We start from the raw sequence: 18,437 nt of genomic DNA, 5'->3' as shown, positions 1-18,437 counted from the left end.
ACTGTGTTATTTTGATGCAATTCCATGTTAATTTCGATCGGGTATGGCTTATTCTTTTTTTAAATCAACAGTATATTTTATCTTGTCATATCTTTTGGAAATATGATTTTATAATATTTCATTTATCTAATAAACATACTTTTTGAAAATTTTATCTATATATACAAAGTAGTAACAAAAGATGAAAAAAAAGTCATGGTAAATTTTTATATGCTAAATAAATCAAAATAGAACGTCTAAATTCCTGACTTCTGGACGATTATTTGTTATATACAAGTCATTAATGTTAGCAAATTCAAAATTTCAAAATCTCTTGATTTTATCTGCAACTGAAAAAAATGGAACAGCCACGCATTATATTGTTTTTCTCGACAAAACAATCAAAGGTTTACATAAGCCAACGTCTGAACATTACTGATCTAGTGTCAGTTGTGCTTATCTAATGCGGAAGTCTGGAATAGACTGTCTCGTACAGTTTTCCCTATTGCATTTATTTAAACTTCTGTGTTGCTCTATAGTAAAAAAAAAATATCAAGAAAAACAAGTAATTGATCATGAAGACAAATTCGGTTTTTTGGATTTAAAAAAAATCAGCTTGATTGAATTGTTGCCAGCCACACAGAAATTTTGGCCTTATCTAAGTAACCCATTTTGGGATTACATGTATACACACAACTCACACTAACATGTAACAGTTCTTATCTTAGCTTTAATGCAAACAATTCTTTGACTTTGAACAGTATTTTTTCATTCAAGTACGAATGGGCCATGTTGTAAATTAATGATGTCAATATTGATATTTTGTTTCTAACATGTAATTTAAATACATTTTATGCTTTCACTGTATAACTGTAACGATCTTCTAATTTTTTTTTCAAAATTTATTTTATGTTGCGGATTCTTTAATCTAATGAATGCATAGATTCACACTACTGAGCATACATATGCGTAACTTCCAAAATTGCTACAAAAGAGACCCAATGCCTTTAATCATTGCGTTTGCTTCTATCAAATAACCATAACTTTTTAGATATGGTTAGTCTACAAACGTTCATTTAGTAAAGATAAAGATAGATTTCAGATTTTAAAACTGAGCTTTTTCCTATATAATTGTACAGAGATTTCCTTATAAAGTATATCAATAGAGATAAAAATGGTTACGACCTTCCGGCACATTTAGGTAACTTGATGCCTAGTTGCAGATTTGTAGCTACCTGAAAACATTTAAATCCACTACTGGCACAAACGTGATTGCAACAATTATAAGAATGGGAGCCGAGTAGACACTTCTTCTATAACGGAACAAGATCGACGTAGAGCTTTAAGTATACTAAGAGAGGTAACTTCTGCCATCAATGCACAATTTCTTAATCAAAAAGGCATCATTGTTGTTCATTAATCTGGCGTGCTGTTAATTTTGACTTACCGAGTGGCTGTAAATACTGGTACAAAATTTACAACATGACTTTTATTAACCGGTTTTTAAATATTAATTACACAAGATAACAATAACAGTAAAATATAGCAGAGTTACAGGCATATTTTTTTGCCTGTTTGTAAAAAGAAAATGGTATGAAGCTAGCATAGGTGAGTATAAATAACTAAATAGGTAAGATTTTGACGTGGGTCGGATTTCTATATTCCATTCATCGATTTAAACCAGTGTTTCCATTGTTTTCTAAACTATAAGATATCAGGGCAGTGAAAGAAATACTGTTCAGCTTATAATTTTTTGTGTTCTAAAAATTTGAAAATATATAAACTAAGGCGTTACCCTTTTTTTTGTCTTGACTTGCCAAAGCATACTAATTTATCAGGGTAAAGCTTACAAGTATTGCAGAAGTCGACCAAAAATATCGTGGTTTTAGCTGATACTTGCTAGACGCTTGGCAGTTTGGTAGGTATCTGTTGGGCAAGCTTTTAGGTAGCTATTAGGTATTGCGTATCTAAAAGGGACGAATTTACATGTCTAATTTTAATCAAATGAGATAAAGAAATGTATAATTGACAGGCGAAGTTTAATTTTTCCCTGTATGATTGTATCTGCTGTTCACACTTAGTCTTTTACATTATTTTATTACAACTACTTTCTGGGTTCCTTTCTAAGCAATTTAGAAAAGGCATCAAAATAAACATTTTGAGAAGATTTTAAGTTACCTCTCTTTTCGAAGTCAATACGATTTTTTTGTGAATCCAAAACATTGAAATAATGAAAAGAAGGTATATCAATTTGTATATTTTAAAGCAATATGAGCTGTATTTTTTAGAATTTTATTTTGCTGCAAAAACCTGCTAGAATATGATAAGTCTGCATATAGCTTAAACTTTTATGATAAATAAGATTTGAAAAAAATCATTAATTTTTGTCAAAGGAAATATTAATCTATAGCAAATCAATTTTTGTACAGGACGACAATAATTCAATTTTGCTCCAAATAAGGCCTCTTACCGGCCTTTTCCACAAAAATATGGCTAACAGAAATTTAAAAACCATGATTTTTTTGTCATTTAAGTGGAAAAGAACATTTTAGTAAAAAAAAAAAATTCAACATGGACAATGCAGCTCATATTGCTTTTATCAATTTTATTAAAGAAACATCATATATCAGTAGGAGGCCAGTATCCATAAATGTTACAAGAATTAAGCCAATATTTTAGAGCAATGTACACATCGTGACCTGTTTATTTCTAGTTTTGTACTTTAGCTTGATAATAATTGTATTAATATTTGCATGAACCTTAATATTTGGACGATTTCTTAAAAACTTGCTGTATATGTTGCATTTGACCGCGTCATTCATTCCATATGCATAAACTCATTACATTATATGTTAGAATATTATAAAGGTTAATTCGGTCAGGATTCAGCTGTTTGTATTTCGATTGGAGATGTATGGATAAAACGCTGAATGCTCCATAAGTTTAATCCAGGAATGTGGCTGGATCGATTTGATTCCGTGAGGAAACTTCCGTCCCCATCCTTACATATGGATGCTATATTATTGAGCAATAACAAAAACTAAGCAATACTGATCCTACCTAACTATTGGTCGCAACGTATGTTTGTCAAAGCAAGGAAAGATCGACAGTAAAACTTCACCATCTGTAAAATCAATATAAACAACAGTTTTATTTATATGCAGAAAGGTCAAATGTATAGAAAATCGTTATCTATATTTGTTAACCAAAAATACATCATCTTTAATGTTGTTTTTTTTTTTAAAATTAAGCAATGAAATGTTTCAGTGAGCAATCCATTATTTTGAATGATGAGCTATTTCTGTCGTGTGGTGGCGATAGTAAATAAGTTATTCATCTTAAACGATGTGCTGTTCACATTTCATCTGTTTTTTGTTAAGGCGGACCCCTTCTTTCTTCATTACATGCCGTTTAACAGGTTCATTCTGTAGAGGATCTTGTTGTGGAATGGTGGCAGATTCTGGCCAGTAATTACCTCCCCAGAACAATTTTCCATGTTCCAAATATATCGCTAATCATCTTTTCCTGACACTGAGCCAAAGCGAGGCGATTGGAAAATGAAGAATCCCATTTTCTGCGGATCACATCCACTGTAGTCTGAAGAGCTTTTTTCGGGGCAGGGGTTTATGGCGCCTTGCAATTTGTAAACTGACCAGACCAAACAAGCCGGATTCATTCAATTAAGACAGTTTGTCCATTTAGATTTATTTCTATTTTTTCACATGTACATGTGAATTCAATATAGTGATGAATATGCTGTGAAACGGGCGGTTACAAGAGTACTAGCTGGAGTAATGGAATAACGCAGAGAACTAAGGATGATAAATATGAACACACAGAAAAGGTGAGTAGTTTTTACTCAGTTTAACTCTGCCTAGTGAGTACAGAGAACATACATGTAGTCTCTGTTAGCCTTTAACATTCCAGTCTCGCCTCCAGTACTTAGCAAATCGATTTTTTCTGTTGTCACGTTTCGTGAAAATGAGTGTCTTTTCATATGTGTGTTTTAAACCATATCATAGAAAGAAAAACAGGATCGCCCCTAGTCTAATATGTTTGTAAACATGGCTGCATATAATAAGAATTGATCGAGAACTGCAGAAATGCTGTTATCTTCGGATTTGATCAATTTTCCTCCTTACTCGATATTTTCCTTCAAACATTGCCAGATATTTAGATCACAAGAAAGAGAGAAGGCATGAGAGACTTCAGTAAAGAGGTTCAAACCACTTTCAATATTTTGTTTACATACAAAATACGTTATCCATAAATATGGCTTCTGCAATCACCACCTCGTGGAGAGACCACCCAATGAGTGGTTCCGTAGTGCACATACTACTGTTTTCTTTTACTTGACTCACTTCAAACATGACACGAGAAAAAAAAAGTATCGCCAATTGGCTTAGTTTAGTATTGTAGTTCCACTTTTTATTAACAGCTGTGTGAATTTCTCCTGACGTTGGCTGTACTTTGGTCACTCGCGGCAGCAAAACAGAATGTTGCTTTCTAGTGTACTTGTTTTACGAACCAATTCTTATTGATTCAAGAGAAGTGTCTGTGAAAGGAATTCCTGTCATTGATGAGATGTTGAGTTCTATCGCGTCAATGAAATCCCCTGAGATTAGTATATTAGTTCCCCGCCCCGACCCTTGTCCCCTCCCCTGTACCCCCCCCCTTTCCTGATGTTGAAATAACGAACAAGCAGATGATGATTCATTTACTTTTCAGCAAAATTGTCAGACTTTTTTTTAAAACTGGAATTCTTTCTCTCCTTTTAAACGACCTAGACTTGGGTCTGAATGCATCAAACACAAAAATTTAAACGAACAGCGTAAAAAGGGGGTTTTGCATCGCAAAATCCTAACGAACTAGAAACTTATATTTAAGTTGTTTTTTTTTAACTGTTCTGCTTTACAAAAAACTTGAATGTTTATTGGCATACTCTGTTGAAGTCATCCAAAACCTTGAGCACTGACGAAATGGGATGAGACGCGAGGTCTGGGGGTATAGGGTAACTCAGATCGTTTAAAGATGCTGGAGAGATTCCAATGAGTGACAAGGACGGGCTTTATCTCGCGCGTGACGGGCGGCTAATTGTAGAAATCTTCTTCCCTCCAATTGATTCGATGCTATTAAATCAGTCTTCTTATTTCAGAGGATGAGGCCTTGTGAAGGTTTCTTAACCCATAGCTTTGTAGAAGTTGATTAAAACCAGCTCAAACTGTGCGAAAAAACTTCACATTAAATCCTAAGATTGCAATTACGCTCCGTGAGTAATGATGCAAATTCTTCGCAGATATGAGGTCAATGTGGTTAGTAGCTATTGAAAAAAGCTTTTAAAATTGGAAATATGTAGGTCAGCGTGTTATCCAGATCAGCAATGTGTACCCCTACCACAATGTTAACTAAAGCCATTTTAAATAATTTTAGATAAAGAATTTAGAACTACAGTTACTTGGGGTTTTGGCTGCATCTTTGCGTTTGATGCAAGATTAGAATACTGTGTGTGAGTTATGTTCAACTGTACGTAACTCAAGTAGCATTTGTTCTGCAGGGTTTCTTTTGGAAGTAAAGGGTCAATGGTGGAAACCTGGATCATTGAAGACTTTCCGGAACATCACACGGAATCTGAGGACAACTTCTTCAAGAATTTGGTCAACAGTGCAGACATTAAGTAAGTTGTCTTCCAAACCAAAGAAAAGTGATAGAACAACGTACAAGATAACTTCTCTCTCGCACTGCATACATAATCGTCTTATGGCATTTCTGAACTAAACGACTTTATTGGAACAGTATACAATAAAGAAACCAACATCCCAATGAGGTCATAAACTACACGTGCACCGTAAACTCACAAACTTTTACCAACTGCACAATATTGAACCGTAATAATTTTATTTATTATATGATTGATTAATCCTAGATCTTTGATTGGTTAATATTCAATATTCTAGAAAAAATAAAACGTTATATTTACCGCATGTGACCTTCTAGGTGAATTGTTTTTACAATCCTACGATTGGTAATTATCATATTTTTTCCTTCAAATTTTTTAGTCATGTTTAGTTTTTTGTTTGTTTGTTTTTTGGTGGGTTTTTTGCGTTCACTACATCTACGTATGTGAAGCTCGATCCTAAGACGGGATAGAAGGTTATGGGAGGTGATTGTCAGAAACCCTATCAATACATGTATACTTCATCCTCATCATTAACTTGCTAATTATGACCGATCGTTGAACCACTTATTTGGCCCGATTCCACCGTGCACATTCCAACATAAAACTACAGGAGAAGGGGTGGGGTGAAAATCCTCCGACATACACCGCACATATCGGCAGTGACGATTTAATTGATTTGATCAAGGACGAAACTATTCATGTGGAAAAACATGAAAACTTGAAATTAATGTCGTACAAAAGACGAAAATACGTATAGGTTCTCCATGGACAATAAATCGTACATGTGTATACACCTACAAGGCGGTGGAGTCAAGGATCGATCGATCAGCTAAGCATGCATGGCGGGCAAAAGGAAATATGGAATCTCAAGTAATTTTCCTGAAACAATATTGCTAAAACGTCACTTTCTATTTGTCAATGATAAGCAGAATTCTGGCAACAGCTCAGCACCATCTTTCACTAATATTTCAAGACGGGTTTTGACAGCTAGATGAAGTGTTTCATCGTTAACTTTAAAGAGTTCATCAAATAAACCTGGTCCTCTCAATAACTTATTGTTAAATAGATGGTTCATGACATCGTACACAAATCTATTTCTGACATTTTCCATTTATTTTTCTAGAAAGAGTTAGAAGAAAGAGGATCATCATGTTAATACATGTATAGACTTCTATTGTGAACTGAATGAAACCTTAATTGCGGCGCCTGTTCTGGGTTCCCCTTGTAAATGATTTTATGAATAAGCGATTTTATGAAATTACGAACACTGGTATATGTTTTGGGTTCAGATGTGGTGCACGCTAATTTAATTATTGGTTACAGAATAGATTTCATGCAGATTTTCTCGGTGCAGAGCCTTGCAGCATTAGCAAAAAATAATGCATTCTGTTGTATTGAAACTAGAATTGCGAGGTCTCTGTAATAATGCGAACGAGTCGACGCACTTCTTGCATCGATTTCTGAGGATATCAATGCAGATTTAAATTGCTCAATGACAGACATTTATAATAATTTTCCTGATTCTCATTAACAAGAACAAATAAAACTGACATTTTAAATAAAAGTTGCTGCTTCTCTATCTTCCGGGGCAATCTTCCGGTCCAAATCGATTATTACATAATCAGGAGAATATCCCCCATACACATCAATACTTAACGGAGTAAGGCCTGCAGTCACTGACCGCCAATGTATATGCAAGTCACAGGAGAATAAACTTCACTGGCTCGGACTTTTAGCTGTTGAGATAGATATTGTTGTCTCGAGAGTAGACCTGTCGCTTCCGCAGTCATGCTTACACATTAAGGGGAAGACGGTATTTAGGCTGACCTATCGTTGAAGCCAACAATCAATCCGGCATGGGTACGCTCTAAGTGTTGTTGGTGTGTGATTATGCGACTGATCATGTCTCGAATCTTCTTACCTATCAATTAGCTTGAATTGTCAGAAATTTAAGTTAAATTTGCAAGTCGAATTTATATGTGTGCGTGGCCCAGGTAAAATCCATGAGTCATAGCGAACGTTGACGGAAGGCAAATGGAATATTGTGCATTATTTCAGGACTCCGGTGCATTTTGTATTGTACTGAATGTATAGTTGATGTAATCTATTGGAAAAATCATGTCTGTTGAACCCAGTGAGGAGGTCTGTCTTAGTCCGGTCCCTAACCACGTGAATACTTCTGTAAAATCGGTGAAGTTTGCCCCGCTAGAAAGTACGCGAAACGAGGAAGGCTATTATAGTGACAATGCTGACATTAGCGATTTCAATTTCAGGGAACCTTCACCAAAATTCCAGGAGTCTGTACGTATATGTGACCTTGACGATCTAGTGGATGATATACAGATCAAGAAAACATCCCAACCAAGGTAAAAATGTATGCCTGAATTCACCTTAATAACTTCATACATCACCTGCGGAGTCGCCGTGTTGACATTTGTGCTTTCTGTTTACGTTTTATTGTTAGGATCAATATTGTAATCTTTAAAGAGGTTTTGATATCCACGGCCACAAAAGCGCTACTTTTGTAACGTTGTGGCGAAAGTAAGAAAAAAACCAATTACAGCAAAGTCAATCTCTAGCCCCCCGTTAGCTATGTCGTACTTATCAAGATCTATGTACATAATTATATAACTGTATCAAAACTCGACCAAATTGATCAGTTTTGTGGCTTTTCCACACGTGGATGGCGATTTAACGTTGATGTAACGAAACAAATAGTCGTTATTACCTGTGTTATGAATGGCTTTAACCGTGCCTTTTAATTTCTTAGTCAACTGTTATACATACGAATCAAGCCCTCCAAAATTAGCATTACTCAGGTATTAATGAAATCAATTATTGAAATTAAGTCTTCTTAAGGCCCTATTACTTATACATTGATTTTCACAAAACGTTCACACAGCGTGTGTATTTTTCACTGTATACATTAAGGTTAAGTTCGCTGTGTCTAACTTATCTGCAGGTTCCCTCTTTTAATTTGAACGTAATAATTCGGTGGAAGAATTTTCTCGACCAACTTCTTCAAAGAAGCTCTAATCCAATTAAAAGATACAAATTACTAGACTCAGAAAGATAGGGCAGATTCTGAAGTCTCTCAATACACTTGCCAGAAACTTGTTGCTTTTTTTGCGTAGCTACAGAAAAATTTGAATGTAGCAACCGGAAGCACTCGGGGGAATATAAACACATACTTCTGTTTTCTTCTTTCATCTTAGCAACTGCTAAATGTTGAAAAAATGGAGAAATCTGCCGTACTCATATACAGTTACAGTAGGTAATAGAATGGCAGTCTTCTTCTATACCAGTATTAGACAGTTTGTATTCATCTTTATCGTAAAGAGTATTTGCTATTCATTCAGGTGTTTTTGTCTTATTCTATGTAAAAAGAGAGAGAGAGAGAGTTGTATCCTATTAAAATAATCGATGCACGTGGAATTTGCAGCTGTTTCTAGATCATCAAGATTCCATATCTTATATTCTCCAATCAAACTTTGCTTTTTTGACATTCCTATTTCTTTATTAGCTAAATCTTAAACGTTTCGATACGCATATTAAGGTTGCAATTTTTAATACAGGAAGTTTTTTTAAACGATTTTAAAGCTTGTGTAAAATATTGACTTTTCTGTTTTAAACAAAATGACATGCTCAACATCAATATGCAGTGTATGAATTCGATATACAGAGGTTCAGCTGTAGAATATTCCCAAGTTCGACTGCAATTTTACACAAGTTCTTTTAATTAACTGAAAGTAGATGATGTAAGCCCCTGAGGAAGCTACATGCAGATGGTTATGTTTACAATAGAGAAAGAGAGTAAACGTTTCTTCGTTAGAGACGTGTCAATACGTCGAGTCTTATTAAATGAAGGCTCTCCAACGTGTATTTCACCTCATGCAGACTCTCTCTGTGCAGCTCAACAAAGCGCCTATAAATCGTCGAAAATTTCCAGGAAATGAATAAAGCCCTTCCTTATTCAAGAGCAACTTGTTATTAACTCATTTGTCCGAGTAGTAAAAAGGCAAAGAAAGCACGTGTAATGTCATTTATATGTCCTTTATTTTGTATTGAAATTGATTTCCGAATTTTGCTACTAAACAAAACCTTCCCTTATTGCGATAGATATTTATCAAAGCCTTGGTGAATCCGCCAAGGTTGGAACCTCTTTTTTTTGGTTGTTCTTAATCCGAAGAAATGTGTTAGAAGCTCATGAATTTATGAATTCATTGATTTGCGCTCAGTATACTACAGTGTCTTCGACCTTGCCATTGCTTGCTTCTAATCTATTATGAGTCTAGTGTATTTCCATAGCAATATTCTGTAATATTTTTGGAAGGTTTACAAAAATGCCTCTAGGAAGCAGGTATTTTAAGGTTGTAGGCGTTCCGTTTATAATTGTCTCTTACTCATTACTCTAAACACCGCTCGTTTTGTAGTCAAGAAAAAGAGAGTTTCTTCCGAGGACATTATTTTTTCTCTTTGGGATTTGGGGTTCAGAGAAGTTTTCGTTTTACACTAAATCGTCTGCCAATAGTTTGTGCTTCTATAGATACGCCGTGTTGTTTTGAGATCTTGGGATGCCATCGCAATCAGAACAGAATTAGCTTCCGTGTTTCTGCGAGAAATGATTGTTTTCTGAAAATTTTAATTTAGTGCTTCTAGATGTTCTCTTGGAGTCTACTGCTGTACAGTGTTGCTTGTGGCTGTCGTGTCTCATCTACACTTGAAATCTATTGACTTTTTCCATTTTCTTGTGTGTGTGACATATATATTCATATATCAAAGCACAAAATGGCGGATTGATTTTTCTAGATACTTCAACTGACCAAAGGTTTCGATTTTCTTAAAACTGATGGAAAAAGAAAATAATTCGGAAAATAACAACACGGTTGAAGCATGGGAGTTAAATCCGAAAAAGGACGGATGTTGTTTGAACTGTACTTGTAAATGGTATGTAGAAACCAACGGTTTTCTTCTGATTTCTCTGCAGAAAACCTTTTGTAAGATATACAGAAAATTTGCATTTAGAATTCATAAGATCGGAATTAAATTATCATTGTACTTTCATCAGTACTCGGATAAAACATTAAATTTTTTACTACTCCGGATAGTTTATTAATTAGAAAAAAAATTATGATTACAATTATTGATTTTGATAATCCTTCATTGTGTTTTGCCTCGACAAATGAAGCTTATTATTCTTATCAATAATGCTTATAATTTGAGTGTGTAAATAAAGCATCCATAAAACAATAGAAATAGATCTTGGTAGTAAGAAAGTCAGATGCCCATCGGTAAATTACGTTATCTTGACATTTATGTATCGAAGGAAGGTGGACCATAGCAACTATAAATAAGAAATGTGTTTCAAGTTTTGGAATTTTTGTAGTATTAAATTTAGCTCCCTACGATCAAAGCTGTTGTTTGAAGGCGAAAATATTGTTGCCAGTTAGAAATACTTTAAAACGTGATGGGTAACACCTTTGATTATCTGAATATTAAACTTGAGTGTGAAATACAGCTTATCTTCACACCGAACTGATAACTCCACGCCACATGATAAGGCAGATATTTATTATTTGACTTCAGAAACACGTTTTTTGTGGAATCAAACAGTCAATATATTTTACAACCTGCGCTCTATTCTGTAAGGAAAGCAACAGTAGTCCCTGTTGTTTGCACACTTTATTTTGCTGGCAGCAATTTGTTGGTGGTACATGCATTGAACTTTTTTTTTATTCTATCTTACGTCAGTTGGTTTTAGGAATGTGTCAGATCTCCGATGTTCCTTCTGTGTAAGAATCTTGATAGGAAATACTCGCATCAACGGCCTCTGATGAATTATTAAGTGGTTTTAATTTATTGCTCGCGTGCGGTGATTGCAGCTACTTAGTTTTTGTAATGTGTTGATACACGTGTTTTACTCTACGTGAGATAATAGCCAAAAAAGTTCTTGTACATTGTACTCCAAACGAAAAATACATTTTTTATCTCCTATCTTCTTTTTCTATTTTCAACCAAATTATATTAGACAATTGACAAATTGGACAAATTTATAACCATACACCGAGATTTTGCCAGATTTAAAGCGTAATTATTCGATTGGGTTTTTTTCCCCCCTTTTCTCTCTTATTGCAAATGATAAAACTAGATGCTGCCAGATCTGATGCATTGTTAATTAACTTGTTTTTTTCTCTGCCTTGTTATTCAAAATGATGATAAAATGTAAGTGATGAACTAGATACATGTAGCTTTAGAATAGCTATGAATTGAGATAGGTCTTTTGTATAGAGATGGACATCTGACTTCAAACGTGTAATGTTGTATTTTTTATGCTTTGATTAGCCACGAAAAGGCTCGGAACAATAAAGTGACATTCTGTGATACTCCCAATGAAATTGCTTCCGCAACACCAGCGCCGCCTAGCGAGCCAGCCTCCACAGGGACTACAGAAATAGTTGTCCTCTCTGACTCCCCCCTCGGAATCTGGCCTGTCAAGCGCTCGGCCAGGTACGTAAGGCGTTTGGTGTTCTTTGGATGTAGCCCCCACTGCTTGTTGGTTTAGGAATGTGTGAAGCCTTCAAAGACCAACTGGAGGGAACAAAATCCCTCAGCATGCCCCTTTTCCTGTATGAGTTTATGGTATAATAACAAAAAGCACGAATTTCCCTTGTTGTGTTAATATAGAGTGACTGTGGAATGATAGATTGCAGTGTTGTATTTTCCTCGGAATTTCTAATGATGTATAGCTCTATTCCATAAGGCTAATATGTTCTGGTAAAACTATACCCTTTTATCTTGATGAAGAAAATTCTTACTGAACTGAATGTGAAAAATTCGCAGGGCTCGCATGCAGCTGAAGTACATGACAACGATTGCTTTGTCTGGTGCTCAAGTAAAGTACACTCTATCAGACAGAACTAGAAATAACATGACAGGATAAAGCAAAAAGAACAAATGAAGCAAAATCCAATGTAGATAAATGTTGTTAATACATTCTAGATAAATTACTTTTGTACTAGTATTTATCTGTAACATCTGTTGTACAATAACATGATTACATACCATTTATAAAACCCATTTTTAAATCGTTTGCGAGGTTAAACTTTATTCATCAATTTACAACCATATGGCATCTTCGTGTATGTACCCATACCTGGTTGTCCTTTTACATGTACAATAATATAACCATTTCTGTATGATCATTTGGAGAGGAATAAAGGATACGTTGATCTCCATCGGAATGTCAAGGTCACATTTGTTCCTTTGGTGTTCTTGCAAATAGAGACTGATATAATTGGGTCAATGTTGTTCTCCATTTGGAGGTCACTAGTGATTCTTATCAGAGGACATTGTGAATCTTATTGAAGGTCATGGGTAAAATATTTGAATGTGAAGCAGATTTATAGTGTACATACGATATTGTATCAATTTGGTATCCTAGCTGTAGGAAGTATTTCAAATAGAATCTGTATACATGATATGTAAATGTTTCGTTGCTTTATTTTGTCTAAAATTGTTTCTTTCTATCAGTAGTCTATGTTGTCAGTTGTTTCTGTTTAAGGAATCGGGTGGTCATGTACATTTGGGAGGTCAAAGGTCAAAAGCATCAAAGCACCAAGATGCATGATTGTCAAATACTGTAATAGTGACAAAACAATGCATGTCTTTGTCTGTTTATATACTGTGGTGAGTGTCTGGCTTGTCCTAGTTGTTATATAACGTGTCAGTTTTGTGTTGGATAGAATGCATCATCATATTTTTATCTTGCTTCTTGAGTATAGTTTGGATTTTTCATTTTTCGTGCTTAACATTGCATACTGCAGTCTATTTTATTTACTTTCTATAAATTTATTTCACTTGGATCCCTTCCTCTTATTTCATCCTTTCTGTTTCATCGTCAGTGCGAGGTTAATTCTCCTGTCTGACCGTTAACTCGCGTCCCGGCATATCGTACGTCGATCTGGGTTCCTTTTTTATGCTTATTTAATTGTTGAGGTTCCAGACAAGTTCTTTGGTCTCGTTATGATGACAAGGATATGCTTTTAAAGTCAAGCTTGCCAGTCTCCTTGACATAACATTCACAGACGCTTATTTGTAATTTAGTAAATAATGCAGATGAAACCCTCATTTGTCTTATGTACGGTTCGAGAAAATGTTGCTTTACATTTCAATTAGATCAACAAACTTTTATTTTATTAAAACGCTTGTCAAGTCTGAGTATAGCCTTCAAATTTATGCACTTTTCTTTTAATTTTTTAAGCCAAAATCAGAGTTGAGTGATTTGAAAATTTTGGTGACAGTGGAGTCAGAGTATAAATCTATAATAGATATAAAGTTAATTTTTTTTTCTGTCATATTCAGTTATTACCTCTGGAATACTTTCGATGCGATCTTTTACACATTTATGTTATTCCAATAAGTGCTATGATTATCTATCAGTGACGTTGTGTGTTAATGTTAGGGTCTGATACCTATGCTAATATGTTATTATTGGTACAAATAACTTCCTTTGACTAATGCAGACACACAAAAGACGAACAAATGTTTGCACTTCACTTTGAGGCAAGTTACTTTGGTATTAATTACACCAGAATTTCATCTAAATAACAATGCGGTTAATACTGCAGACAATGGACTGTTTTCTCCGGGGGAACTTCTCACCTGGTTTACCTGTATATTACATAACGAATGGATTAACGACTTCTTCCTTGGCAATACAGTGACATGCGTAACAAAGGAAATGAATTAAAAGAATCTTTCATCATTTCATTGTCAGGAAAATACTTAAAGATATAAAAAACCCTTGATAAAATTTAGTGATTCCAAGGACTCAAGAAAATACTTAAAGATATTAAAACCCTTAATAAAATTTAGTGATTCCAAGGACTCTAGTTAATGAAAATATAAAGGATTCCTGCTGTGTAGATATGTTACGGTAGATTACTTGTTTTTGTATATCAAATGACCTGAAAAGTTGTTGCTCCGATGTCACATGCCAAGGAATTTTTTGTTGAGCAATACCATGTGGTGGCGTATTCGCGCCCAGTATAATCGTTTGTTAACGCTTAGTAGAAAGTAGCATATGTGTCTGCTCCTAATTACATGAAAATACATGTACAGCACGTGTTGATACGTACAAAACCAAGGCACTCCGAATTACACAACACGAAATTGATCAGCAGCCGCAGCACGGGGTATAACTTCTCTATTGTTTTCCTCGAGCGCGGGTCATAAAGGTGAGAAGAATAGCGTGCAATTCTCCCAACAGAAAAAAAACCCTCACCAGACCTAGCTTACAGTGAGTGATTAACGCTGATATCGCAGCAGATGAACCGTGTCTGCCGGTGGCTCAAGGCGTAGTGATATTTGGTAGCCAAGAGGAGGAGGAGGAGGCGGCAAAATCTAGCATTGTAAACAACGCGTGCTATCGCTGGTGTCAGGGGATAATTACATTTTATGCAGCGGCTCAATGACAATTGTTGTAGTCTGATATTAGATTATCATAAATTCTGCAGTAACTATAGAAACTAACGGATGCATCTCTAGGTCTGTCTTTGAGTGGCAAAATGGAGGAACCGCGAGAAGGGAGGTAGGTCATCGCGTCTGATGGCGGACAGCAAACGTTACCATTTCTCTAGTCATTGATTAACGCTTGTTTTATGCTTAGTATTGCTCTTGGTTTGTTTATAGGGATATTACGTATCGATCACCTCATTGCATGGAATGTGCCAATTGTAGATACTGTGGTATCTTTGAATGAAAATAACCCATGTCCATTTCATGTTTTGTAAAGAATCTTTACTATTTACATATGTTTTGGGTGCAACTACAGCGAAAATCACGGGCTACTTAAGAACTCTGTTGGAACCTAATTTTAATCGAAATCATATTTTTCTTTGTAAAAATGGCATCTGAGGATAACCTTCTGAATCTTGGCTTATCACGAAATAGCTCTGTTATCAGAACCGGGCGGAAACTTCCTGTCGTGTGAGAAGTTACGACTGATGCCGCACTGTGCCCTGTTCGGGCCATGTAAGAACCGTACTTCAGTTACATCCTAGGAACACGTCAACCTAGTGTTATATAACGAATCCTAGATAATATACTCAAGTTTGCATTATTTAGTTCTTCGTTTATCTTTTCTTAATTAGAAATTACGTGTCGAATTGTAATGCATGTCATACTGAACCCCAGCTAGAATTCTGTAACACGTGTGCATCTTGACTGAAACTTTGAAGTCAGTCGGAATATACATGTATATGAAACAAATAGAAACCAAAAATGTAGAAAATACTGAAAAACCTAAATTATATTTTTCATGTTGGTTTGGATTGATTGGGCATAAAAAAAGGTGTCGTACAATACAAATTAAAGTATCGAATTTAAATTGATAACAACAGGAAGCGACATTTGTGTACACAATAAAATGACAAGTGATGATTAACGCGCTACTAATCGACATTAGTGTTTGTAAAGATGTAAGTAGGCAAGTGATTATATATAAACAGCCCCAAGGTTAGAACTGCTAAACAAACCATTGCTTTCTTGCCGCGACTTATCTGATTACGAAAATTAATACCACTACACAGCAAGTAACAGCAAAAGGGTGTGTGAAAATGTTACAATGGCGGACGAGTCACCTCTCGGCTACATAGCTTCGTAACAGGGGGTTTGTTTGGGCAATTTTCTTTAAAACATAGCACCTATTCCTCAACGGTCCATGGTGCGAGTTTTACTAGATGAGTAACTCCGGGATTTCCATCTCGATGGATGCTAGGTATTGATCCCCCGTCGTTTCTCTGGAATCTCGGGGTTTTGATATTGATTCGTAGATGTAAGCAGAATTCTCCGTAAATTGCTAAGTATCACATACACAAGACAAATACAAACTCCAATGATACCATATACTCTTTTTGTGCGAATTTCGCATCAAAAATAGATTAGTTAGAGCCGCCTGAAGACATATGAGAGACCGTCTGCATTGATTGGGGTCGACAATATGATCCATTTTATGGAACAGTTTTCATCAGCAAACTGATTGCTGAACGTACGTGTAGTTAGGTTACTGTAGGGCGGCCACTTAGGTTAATCCATTCCTTACCATGATTAGGGTGTGCATGTGTGATGGATAAATATTGTATCGCTAATTTACGGTAATTGCTCTTGGTTATGAAGTTTGTGTGTCGTTTTTTCAATAACACGACGACTTCAGATAAAATAATAATCTGTTTAGAAGACAGCTTTCTGCAATTCATTACAACATACTAGTATATATGTACAATTTATAATCTTTTCGTTTTAGCTTGGAGAGCAGGGATAACCCTTTCAAACCAGACGGCGAATTGTGTAAAGAGGCAGAAGACATTTTAAAACGAGCCACAATAATTCGTGATAAGTTCATACTGAACGAAAATCGAGAAAAGGGTGCTTCAAAGACTAGTCTGAAAGACACTGCGAATGGGGACTCGCCTCTACAGGCGGTGCAGGAGGAAAATATATCTCAGACTACTGTGAACCAATCCAAGTCTTCGCCGGTCAGTATTCAGCCCAAGCAAAACGGAGTGGAGGACAAAAAAGTTTCGCCTGATTCTGTTAGAGTGGATGTTGTGGATTCACATGCCATTAATGACGTCAGTTTTAAAGACAAGAAGAAACAGAAGAAGTGTTGCAGTGTTATGTAGCACAATGAGTGTCTTAGTGTTTTTAAAATAGCGGGAATATAGTGCAATGTGGGCTAATAGCCACTCCGGGGTGTATTCAGGATTCGTCCAAAACTTAGCTGTACACGCCATGTAACAGTACCTATCATTGGATGTTGCCCATGTATCGAAATATGTCATTGGTTGTTGCCATTTTCAGCATTCAAACTTGCTTTCTGTGTTAATAGGGTTCAATGCAGACGACACCAGTGTAATAAACATCTGGATGTCAGTTAACTTAATTCTTGGATAGGATAGTAATCCAATGTTCTTCGATGTGAAATCCACTTAACGAATATCAATTTGTTTGAATTCCCTTACAAAGAACGAATATGATAGTGTGTTCTGTGAAAGGATGGTAACTAATGCAAGAAAATCAAAGTCGGTTTGGAGTATAAATTATTATTTCATTAAAGATATATTTTTGTCATTTGTTATTTTGATGTAATATATTTGTGCAAGTTATGGAATACATTGCTTCCTGTTTGACCACGCTTTGTGTTCTGTCCTTTTGAAGGTTCTGTTGGTCGAAAGCCTTGCCGTAAAGCTACATCATCGTTGAAAGGTCGGGCAGATCCGTACGCATCCCAACACAAAGGAATTTTAAGTGTCAGCAAGGCTTATATGTTATCTTGTCTATTATGACCAGATCTCGCGATATTTCTCGCGCCTTCTCCTACTTTACTGATGGTGGGTTGAGTATGCCATACCCCTCTCTCTTCCTCTAGCCTTCATAATTTACCAATGTTAATTATTGTTTGATTTCGTGTACAGACTCTACTCTCATAAACTTTGTTATCTATACATAGGGTATACACTATTTATGGAAAAGAGATGTCAATATTTTGTGATGAAAATTGCCGCTCTTGTGTTCCGGAGATCTCTTGAGATAAGATTTCAAATTTTTAAATTGACTATTATTCACGAAAATGGACTGATGTGATGACGCTTTGGTGTTTTGTAGAGACTTGTTTGAAATTAGTTATGCTCATAGGAAATCAAGAATATTTTAGTGACACTTTTGGTATGCGAGATACAACAATAATATGACAGAGCTGATAGAGAAATAATACAGAATTATC

At 35.5% G+C, this 18,437-nt stretch overlaps 1 protein-coding gene across 5 annotated transcripts; it reads left to right on the top strand.

Annotated features, from left to right (window-relative positions):
• Positions 1 to 3,321: 3,321 nt before the first annotated feature.
• Positions 3,322 to 17,844, top strand: LOC128167318 (uncharacterized). 5 transcript variants are annotated; one of them, XM_052832965.1, is made up of 5 exons: positions 3,322 to 3,823; positions 5,534 to 5,653; positions 7,930 to 8,022; positions 11,999 to 12,163; positions 16,959 to 17,844. In XM_052832965.1, the coding sequence occupies exons 1-5, from the start codon at positions 3,798 to 3,800 to the stop codon at positions 17,335 to 17,337; spliced, it is 783 nt and encodes a 260-aa protein (XP_052688925.1). In that variant the 5' UTR covers positions 3,322 to 3,797; the 3' UTR covers positions 17,338 to 17,844. The 5 variants fall into 5 exon arrangements, with proteins under 5 accessions (XP_052688925.1, XP_052688928.1, XP_052688923.1 ...); XM_052832968.1 differs by lacking the exon at positions 11,999 to 12,163 and having other exon boundaries at positions 3,328 to 3,823; XM_052832963.1 differs by lacking the exons at positions 3,322 to 3,823; positions 5,534 to 5,653 and having other exon boundaries at positions 7,523 to 8,022.
• Positions 17,845 to 18,437: the final 593 nt, after the last annotated feature.

The sequence above is a fragment of the Crassostrea angulata genome, chromosome 10 (genome assembly GCF_025612915.1).
Source record: "Crassostrea angulata isolate pt1a10 chromosome 10, ASM2561291v2, whole genome shotgun sequence".
In the NCBI taxonomy this organism is placed as follows: domain Eukaryota; kingdom Metazoa; phylum Mollusca; class Bivalvia; order Ostreida; family Ostreidae; genus Magallana; species Magallana angulata.
Note: the sequence above shows the minus strand (reverse complement) of the source record. Positions and strands in the feature narration are given on the sequence as shown.

Coding starts and splice junctions, on each gene's coding strand:
- LOC128167318 (XM_052832963.1), top strand. CDS start 7,775: ATGTCTGTTGAACCCAGTGAGGAGGTCTGTCTTAGTCCGGTCCCTAAC. Junction 8,023..11,998: donor AAGAAAACATCCCAACCAAG/GTAAAAATGTAT, acceptor TGCTTTGATTAG/CCACGAAAAGGCTCGGAACA. Junction 12,164..16,958: donor CCTGTCAAGCGCTCGGCCAG/GTACGTAAGGCG, acceptor TTTTCGTTTTAG/CTTGGAGAGCAGGGATAACC.